The 10,251-nt window shown below is 37.5% G+C and overlaps 1 protein-coding gene across 4 annotated transcripts in view; it reads right to left on the bottom strand.

Annotated features, from left to right (window-relative positions):
* Window positions 1-488: 488 nt before the first annotated feature.
* Slc26a7 (solute carrier family 26 (anion exchanger), member 7) overlaps window positions 489-10,251 on the bottom strand; it is a 149,950-nt gene continuing 140,187 nt past the window's right edge. For all 4 annotated transcript variants that reach the window (XM_013512844.1, XM_005381772.2, XM_005381771.2 and 1 more), the window contains 4 exons: window positions 9,125-9,225; window positions 5,343-5,397; window positions 5,158-5,261; window positions 489-3,520 (listed from right to left, as the gene is read on the bottom strand). In XM_013512844.1, coding sequence (XP_013368298.1) covers window positions 3,485-3,520; window positions 5,158-5,261; window positions 5,343-5,397; window positions 9,125-9,225 — 296 coding nt within the window. In that variant the 3' untranslated portion in view covers window positions 489-3,484. The remainder of the gene's footprint in view (window positions 3,521-5,157; window positions 5,262-5,342; window positions 5,398-9,124; window positions 9,226-10,251) is intronic.

The raw sequence follows: 10,251 nt of genomic DNA, 5'->3' as shown, positions 1-10,251 counted from the left end.
AAAGAAAAGAAAAGAAAAGAAAAGAAAAGAAAAGAAAAGAAAAGAAAAGAAAAAAGAAAAAAAGAAGAAAAGCAAAGGGGAAAAGTTCTGGGATATGGTTCAGTCTGAAGCCTTGGGCTTAATCCTAAGTACTGAAAAAGAACGCTGAGAAATATTGAGCTCAATTTACAGATTCAAGAAAGACAAATAATAGCATATAATGAAGAACCTCCCAAAATAAAAGTAAAGATGTACATATTAGTTAAAATTCAAACAAAAGGAAACAAACCTAGTGAAAGAGGATTGTACAAATATGGCCTTAAGGAATAATGTGCCCTTATTAGCAATCCGTAAATTAGTTCTTAAATTTTATATGAACAAATTACCCAAAATAATGAGTGATTCCAGGAATTTTCAACAGATAATATTCTGTGGTCAGTCCAAGAAAGCAATATGTATGATTTGCTTTGAAGGAGAGTAAATACTCTGAAATAACGGGCACAAATTCATTAAGGATAATAGTTATCATATTTCAATTTATTTCCATGTAAATTGGTTGCTACATGCTGAGTTAGTACAAAGAATTATAAAAAGATTATTAAATGCATTGAAAAATATAAAAAAATAAGTGCAGCATAATAAACTACATAATTCTTAACTAAAAATCTTTGGATTGTGAAAGCACCACTTAACTTCCTACTTGAAATCTGGCAACAAACTGACTGCCAAGAGCATATTCTGTACTGAATTAGATCATCATCCAACAGAATACAAAATGCACATTTCTAGGCATATGTATGCTCAACAACACACTAACAACTTTTGGTAACTACTACGTGTCAAATATTATTAATACAGGGTATTAACACATTCATGTTTTCATTTAAAAAGAAAGCTCTCTTTCTTCATTACATTATACATTTATAGAGGAGAGATATGTCAAATAAATTACTTCAAAGTGATTTAAAATAAACCTTATAACACTTGAATTATGTAATGGGGGCAAATAACCTTTAGTGAAAGACAAATGATAAAATTTAAATGCACATAATTTCCATAAATGTAATGTTAAGTCTTTTTGTCATTACATATTTTAGACTTAACTTGTATACGTCAGTATGGTAGGTTCTTAAAACACTTTTACATCTGTTTTAATTTTTTCCAATTTTATTTTACCATAAGAAATAATATGGAAGTAAGATATCATATACAAAAATAAGATGATTCCATAAAAATAATTTAGTGTCATTCTAGAAACATTTTAGCATTAGGACCTTATTGTTGTTTTTGTGTTGTCAGGTCCTACTTTGAAATAAACATCTGCATTTTACAATCTTATGCATCTAAAACTCATGTTTAGCTTTTGAGCTCTTAGAAGTAAATTGAAGAGTTTTCTCTTCTGGGTGTGAAGGAGAAGCCATGGGAAAAAGAACCTATATACTACTAAGATTTGATCTTCCTCTTTCTTGAATTTAACATTAACATTTGACCCAAGTTATTGGCTTTAAAGTTTTGTCTACTAAATTTCTACTATAAACACTGAAATGCTTCTCAGACAATACTGTATCAGCATTAACGATGAAACAGAACAAACTATCGATTAACTATAATGATTTGAATGCCATCTAAGGCCCATAATCACTAACAAATTACAAAATGCTAGCAGCACATGAATTCAATTATAGGCCATAGCTGCATAGCAAAATATCAATTTACACACAGTAAGATATATTTTCTTTTCTGGACTTTCCTTGATTCATGTTAATGGACTAAGGGTAGTAACTCTTATCACCATCTACCATTGAAATAATTTGACAGGACAAAGCAGAATATAATTCCTTTCTCTAAGAAAATTTTACGTCTATTACTACCTGTCTCCTTCCCTGGAACACTGTTTGATGGGAATATGAGTTAACCTCCCTTATTTCTGTCTAAATTAGTGATAAAAAGATTGAGGTATTTTGGGAACTGAGACTACACTTTGCAGTTCATGGCAAAAAACTTAAATGATTGGATAAGCCATCAGAATTGAAACATTTACTCCTCTTTCATCTTATTACATTTTCCTACCTAGGATTTAATCTTAAAATTAAGGACAGTATGAGTGTTTACTGCATATTCGCTAGGGACCATTGCAATGCGTCAGGTGGCAGGAGCTAGAATTTATTCTTAAAGAGATTAATGACAGCACTTCAATGACCAATCTCTTAATTTTATTTCCGACCTTTTTTGCCAAACTTGCTTTAAAGTATTTGGCTTTTTCTTACACTGGTGATTTTCAAAAGGGTTAAGATACCTTTAAGACTTAAGTGTAATTATGTGTCTATGTGTGATTTTGAAAGTGAGAGTTCTTCTTCGTATGTAAATCAACTTGATATACAAAAATGTGAAATTGTGTTAACAGTAAGCCATGAAATATATGTGCACAAACCTGAGGCAATAATGTCGATAATCCAGCCTGGCCTTTAGTGTTCATTTTTAAATTACCCTGTTGGCTCGGTGGGCTTACAGATCACTACATGCATGTTCTCTAACAAAAGAAAAAGAAAACAAACTATGGAGACTTTATCCAGACAGAGATAGATAAATATATTTTATTGACAGTATCTCTGAAATAAGAAAGTTCAAAACTACTAATGTTACCCCTATCCTGAAATAGCATAAGGCTAGCCTACCAGTGATATTTTCTTATCTAAAAATCCTATTTGTGAAAAATATAAAATATGCAATTTCTAAATTCTGTAACTCCAGAAAACTCCAGCAGAAGATATTTATGGAGTACGAATGTAAAAATTAGAGCTCTCTGGTGTGAAGAGCCCAAGTATTTCCAATATTCTTAGCAAAGCAGACCAATGCCAAGATCTTAGTTCTTAGGATACCAATTTTCCTGAACATGAAAAAATTCTTGGTTAAGGCATGAAAATTTCAGGAGTGTGTGTGGTGAAGCGTATAGGAACCAGGGACTTCCAGCTTGCCATGCTTTTCTATTTGGTTTGTTTCTGTGAATTCTGTGTCCCGTTGCATAAAGTAGTATTTAGTGATATTGATGTTGAAATGGCTTTTGAGGGGAGAGGAGCCAGAAATTTGGCACATTTGCTAGGTTGTTTTCACGTATTGTTTTCAGGTTTCAGATAACCCTGGAGTATTACAGATGGCTTGTAAATATCCCAAATCTCTATGACAAAAGTGTTTCTCTGTTTTAAAACTTAACTTACAGCAATGTAGGAATAAAACAATAGAAACTACTGTGATAAAATCATGTTTATCCTTCAGTACATTAAAACCAAATGCATGCTAATTCTATATAAAATAACTAAGGAAATTTGCTTACTAGCAAAGATATTAAAAAGTATTGACAAATCTTGACCAGTGGCTACACAGTTACTAAATCACATCATACTTGTAGTAGAAGTCATGTGTAGGATCTAAGCAACAAGAAGTTGTGCAAAGTGCCAGTATATGGCCTCTTCAGGGTAGACAACATCTATACTTCCACAAAAGGGTCTCAGACTTCGCTGTGGTCGCTGAGTTTGTTCAAACTCTGAAATAGAAGAGGAAAAAGTAAGCATCTGCTACGCAGTCAACTCTTAAATCTGTCTTATAGTGAAAGAACAGTATTAACAGAAGCCGGCTGTCCAGCCATGCTAAGCAAATGGGTTTCCTACAAGGTGTCAGAGTACAGTGGTATAAAGATCTAGGTTGAAGACCACACTGCTGGCTCGGAAACCAGTTCTTCCACCTGCAAATGGCATAATGTCTTTGGGTCTCATTTTCCCTGCTTCTAAACTTGGGTTAAGTAATAGTATCTCTTCACCAGGTTGTGGTAAATTTAGTTAACATAGGTGAAGCCCTTAGAATAGCCCTTGGAGCACAGTAAGCACTAAGTACCTGTTAGGTGTTGTAATAATAATAACAACGTTTTATGATTACTTTTTAAATACATACTGTTCTGACAGTGTATAATAGCAAGAATGTCTCTGGCAGGCACCAAATGTCATTCCAGGGATGAGGAAAGGTAAAATGATTCAAAAGTCAAAGAAAAATTGAAGGAAATAATAACTTGGGGAACAGTTGCAAAATTACACCTCAAAGCTAAGTCTTTGGAAGGTAATTTTTACACTTCAAATCACGTGAACACCAGGCTGTGCAAATAACGTTTTTAAAATGGTAGTCAAGGGGCTGGGGATTTAGCTCAGCGGCAAAAGCGCCTGCCTGGCAAGTGCAAGGTCGTGAGTTCAGTTCCCGGTACCGGAGAAAAACAAAAAAAAAAAAAAAAAAATTAAAAAAAAAATGGTAGTCAAAATAAGCTTAGACAGGGGTTGGGGATTTAGCTCAGCAGCATAGCGCCTGCCTGGCAAACGCAAGGCCGTGAGTTCAATTCCCAGTACCGGAAAAAAAAAAAAAAAAAAAAGAGGTTAGACAGCCAGGTGTGATGATGCATGCCTATAATTCCAGCACTCAGGAAGCTGAGGGAGGAGGATCCTTGCAAGTTCAAGGCCAGCCTTGGCTACATAGTGAGTTCAAAGTCAGCCTGAACTGTATAGTGAGACCCTGTCTCAAAAAAAAAGAAAAGAAAGAAGTCAGAAATGAGCTTAGACTCCATGATGGCAAAGCTTTTCAAGCTTTCAATGATACAGTCAGCCCACTGTGGTGCATGTGCCCCAGTTTCACTGCCACTGGTTAGAGGCAAAAGTAAGAGAGGGAAAAAAAAAAAGCTGAAAGGTTACATTTAGAAATTTTGCATTTGATGCTGAGGGCTTAGCTCAGTGGCATAACACCTGCCTGGAAAGTATGAGCTCATGAGTTCGATTCCCGGTATTCCCCCCCACCAAAAAAATAGAAATTCTGCAATTGAGAGAAGAATTCAAAATTTTAGGACAGTGTTAATTGTGAAAAAAAGCTTTAAACAAGCCTGAAACACTTGACAGGTGATCACCAAATCCTCCAACAGTGCCACTGTTGGAATAATTTGTGTAATAACAAATTACATTCTTAATGGTCTAAAAAAGAAATGAAATCATTCCTTTACTCACAGCAGAGGCCTCTGGGGTAAAGGGAGCTATTTTAATAGATTTTAGATGAGAGTGAGGTAAAAACTAATAGAAAAAAAATATAAGGTCCTTCATTTTACATTCTAGTTTTTCATTCAATTCCTACAGTCTGCCTCGATCAACTCACCTTATTTGAGTAGATATTACTTATTGCAGCAGATACTGATTCAAAAAAAATTGGTCTCTCTGAGTCTAGATTTCCATAGTACTTCATTGCTTTTATCAGGGAATCTACAAGAAAGTACAGGTGACATAAAGATCCATGGAATAGAAGAAGGATCGCATTCAGTGCCAGACAAGGTCACTCCCTACCTGTGCAGTTGGCTAATGATACATCCATATTCATGTCCTTACAGTCCAGATAAACCTGGAAGAACCAAAATAGTATACCTATGATTAATTCAGAATAGTTGGTAAGAAAAGAATAGAAGCTTTAAAAGAGTGTCAAAAAAGCACATTTTTATGAAGTTAAGCCACCAGAGGGAGGCATTGTTACATAGTAGGATGGGGGGCACAACGTGGCAAGTATTTTGAAGAGTAAAATCAATCCAGCCAGGCCTCTACACATACTGCAACTAAATTTGGCTGCTTCTATTTCCCACTGTATTTAATAAAAATCAAAATATCGCCTTTTCTTTCCCATAATAACGACATAAAATTGTTCCTAACTTCTTTTATTGGAAGTCAAGGACCCATTTGTGAAAGCGATGAGGGCTGACCTTCTGCTGACTTAATAACTTCAGTCATTTGAGCATATTCACAGACTCTGTAAATCCCACTCATGGATGACAAATTGAGAGCTTCACTAGGATCTAAGCCAATTTGATTTCCCTTTTTAAAGATCCATCGGTGAGAGATGCTAACTAATTTCCCTGGCACACTTTAGAGTCTTCTCCTAAACTGTAGAAAATCTCAAGTAGAAACATGTATAAAAGGCTCTGATCTTAAATTTACCCAGACCAAAGTCATACCATGAAAATCAGGGAAAATGAATCTTGAAATTTTAGTTACAATAGGATAGATTTTATTTAATAGTGATGTATCTTATATGAAAGTTACAAAAACCTGCATTTATACTGATGACAAATGTGATACATCCAAAATTTCTCTATTTTTTCCAGCAGCAAGCAGTTCTCTATATGTGATAAGAATTCTGAAATGATAGTTGTACCACTTTAAACAAACAAACATGTATATGAGCAAGCAAACAAAATACATATGGACTGAGACTTTGATATAAAATAGCTCCTGCTTTTGTTAAGTTAGAGTGATTAATTCAAGGTGACTTCTCAGTGTTTGGCTTTTTCTTAAGCTCAATGAAGCACATTGTTATGGGTGGTTTGTTGATGCTGATAAATATAATCTCCAGTTCACTGACCTCTCCAGTGTCCCAAGTAAAAGAATAAACAAAAGTCACCCTACTTCCTTCAAAGTACAACTCCTGGGAGACTTGGCCTGGGCTAAAGTCACTAATGAAACAAGCCAGCAGTGTTATTAGTGTTATTAGACGGCAGGAAGACATGCACGGCTAAAGAGTCTCTGGAACTCTGTTCTGAACCCTCTCCTAGGGAGGTTGGAGCTAAGAAATAATGCTTATTAGTCATGACACTTTTTGTCCATCATGAAATTACTTTTTTAAATGAGAAGAACATAATAGAGTCTAGCATCATTGGGTATTTACTAACTGCTAGACAACTGTCATTGGCAATAAAGGCCTCACTACTTGATAAAATGGGTGCTTCTGTTCCTAGTTTACAAAAATGCAAACAAAACTTGCATCCAGACCATAGAACTAATAAGTGACTGATACTTGGACCCAAAGTTTGTCTGTCTTTAAAATCTAAATTCTTAATACATATTATATTGCTATTGTAATTTTGATGGAATAAACCAAATAGTAATAAAGAAACCTATAAAGAGAAAACCAATGCAAAACTTGGCTTTGTATATTTATAGATAAAAAACACACACACAAGGGCAAATGTCATCTTCTGCTAATTTAAAAATAAATCGAATCAGTCAATTTATTCCACCTAGGCTAGTGTTTCTCCAAATTCACATCGAACCACTTGTGTGAGAAACAGCTGTGGTTGTTTAAAGATTCTGCATCCGAACTAAGACCGGGAAGACAGCACAGAAAATGAGATCCAAGGTCATCTTGAAGCACACAGTTTATAATAGCACTCTTTAGACTCCAGCAACACGCAGCAGGTAAAATTGCCAAACACAGAATTCCTCCCAGCAGGATAAAGTGGCTCGTGGCTGGGAGGTTCAGGCAGCAGGCCTGATGGCTCAAGCCCAGCCTGGGCATCTTCGCAACTTTGCGAGACCCTGTTTCCACATTTAAAATAAGGACTAAGGAGGTAGCTCAGTGTGCAGGCCTGAGGTTCAGTCCCCAGTGCGGCAAGTATAAATAAATAAGTAACCTGCAGTGAATGGAGCAGAGGGGCTTTACTTGCAAGAAAACATAAAGTGGTCTGGATGAATCTGGTGCCCAGTTATGCAAAGCTTTTATAGTGAACAACAACAAAAAACCATAAAAGTTTATTTCAGAGGGAACAAGGTAACCTGCCAGAAATAGCCACTGAAGGGAAGACCTAAAGTCTTTAAACTTTAATACTTTTTATTATTTCCTTGCCTTCTAAATGTCTGCTAATCCGGAAGCAAACATCACCTCATCTTTACAAATGATAACAGATGCAGAGAAAGGATATGACTCCCCAACTCCGGGGGTGGGGCAAGGGTGACTTCCACTAAGCAGTCGCCCTCCCCACGCACCTGCCCTTCTCGTCACAGGAGAATGAGATTGAAGTTGGCCTTCATACTTCCTTGTGTTTAAAAGGTTGAACTTTTAAAGTACATTTAAAATGCAAATGAATATAGGCTCAAAAATATAACAATATGAGAGAACAGTCAATATCCTTATGAGACCATGTCAAAGCTTCTAATTTGACCCCCTTAGGAGTCAGTGTCCAGTTTCCATTTTTGTCTACTATGAGTAACTAATACAAGACTATCCCCTCCTCCCTACACAAGTAGACAACTGGACAAAAACACAGGGACAGTCGTACTTAGACCATGGCCTCGGGCAGCACAGGACTAAGCCCCCAAGGAAAAGACAAATAAGGCCAGTACCCCTGGAGCTCACCTTGCTGCCTCAAAGCCTTGGGCCATGGCACGATGAGGGGACCTGAGTGACAGCCAGAAGCTTTATTTGGGGTAAGCAGACAGAACTGGCATTCAGGATGGGCTGAGTAGGCAGGATTTGTGGAGAGAGAATGGAGAGGAGGAAACTACACAGAGAAAGAGCTCCAGAAATGTCCATACTTTTATTTAAGGCCTTGGCTGAATGGGAAGCCACACATAGGGAGGCTCCAGAAGCCCAGGGTATGGAAACTCATGGGATCCAGCACAAGAGGAGGAGGTGCGGGTACAGGCACAGAGTTGGAAGGGAAGTGAGGATACTGAGAAGTAAATGATGCCCCACCCTTAAGACCCCACTTTTATTAGGACATTGAGGGAGAGAACTCAAGGAAATGAAGAAGGAGTAAATTCCTTGTGGACATAATGTTTACTCAAAAAGAAGAAAAAGTTTCCAGCAATGGGCCAAAGTTTTTCTTCAGTTCACAAAGTTAGGTGATTTTCCTTTTATGGAAATGGATGTCTGAAGACCAGCGATAGTATTAGGCCAAAATTAAACTGGCCATGATATGGGAGAAGTGACAGTCTGCTGTCACCAATGCCACTTGCTTATCGTGTACCTGTGTCTTGGACAGGACTTTTTTCTTTCTTTCTAGAAGCCCTATAAGTGGACTGTCCAGAAGATACAATGGCCATCACATCTCAAGTCTATGACCTGTGATACCCATGAGCACATCCCAGCCCTGGCTTCGCACATACAACCCTGAAACCTGATGGGAACTCCTGAAAACGAATCTACAGTGCTGTAAGGCAAAGGCCCAAGTCCTTCATGGGGGAAAGGGCAAAATAAGTATTGTAATGGACTCGGACTATGGAGATGAGAATGCAGCTGGTGAAACCCATTCCTGAAGTGAAAGGAAGAAATCAGTCCAAATCAAGGCTCCGCAAAATACCTCAACGAGCATGGAGACTCCAGAATAGTCAAAAAAGGTCAGCCCACTGCAATCCAGGATTAAAGACCGCTTCTCGGTAAGACAGTGCTGTGAAGCATCTTCTGTAGGAAGAACAGAGATGCAAAGTCAGGAGAATTCTTGGACACGATATGTTTTTGAACAAGGAGAAAACAGCAATGTTGTTAAACACTAATTCTGAACACACCTTAATTGTGACATTTTTCAGTTAATTAGTAATTATTTCTGAACACTGACTTTTGATAACTAGAATGTTATTTCAGGTAATTATTATCACATAACTCAGAAAAGATGGGACAGTGTACCAGTACCATTTCACAGGTTAACGAACTCTCAGCAAGTGTCAGTGCTTTTGAAAGTCTATACAGACAGTGCTAACCCCAGGCTAGAACAGAGACCTCGAGACAGCCTGAATAATGTGCTTTTGCTCACAGTGTTCCTCTTTCTGTACTGGGTATTCCCAGAGGTAGAACCTGCTTTGTGATACCTGAAGCTTACATTTTTTTTTACTTTTATTAGTACATGTTTGCAGTCCATAATGATTACATCCACTGTAGGGAGCTGGTACATGAACATTACACATTTTAATCCTTTTTTTCCCTTCCCTCCACCTCCCTTTTATTTTTCTAGCATCAGATTTATTTATCTTATAAGACCATATAAATTTAGTTATCATATATACAGATTACAAACCAGACTGATGCAGGATACACTTTTAAATACGTTATCCTCTCTGTATTAAAATTATTTTTCTCTTTTTTTCCTATTTTCTGTGTTTTTCATAAAAGAGAAAGCATTCAATATTCAAGCCTGTGTGTCTGAGTTACTTCACTTAACATTATGGTCTCAAGGCTTAACACAAAGATCCACTTTGGGGTTTGCCCCACAGCCTTGGAAAGGATGTGTGGGAGGGATCTTGAAAATGAAGTGTCAGCCCCCCGCGCCTTGCGCCCAGGCAGCCAGTTCTCCGGGAGCTGCAGCGCTCCTGGGTCCGAGTGTGGGCCGGACTCATAGCACCGAGATTCCCAGCCGAAAAGCGCCCAAAGAGCCAGGTAGGCCGCACCCAATCCCGGAGGCCAGGACGCGAGAACAAAGACCCCGGTGACACT

The sequence above is a fragment of the Chinchilla lanigera genome, unplaced genomic scaffold (genome assembly GCF_000276665.1).
Source record: "Chinchilla lanigera isolate Chin_1 unplaced genomic scaffold, ChiLan1.0 scaffold00016, whole genome shotgun sequence".
Lineage (NCBI taxonomy): Eukaryota > Metazoa > Chordata > Mammalia > Rodentia > Chinchillidae > Chinchilla > Chinchilla lanigera.
This window is presented reverse-complemented; position numbering and strand designations above follow the sequence as displayed.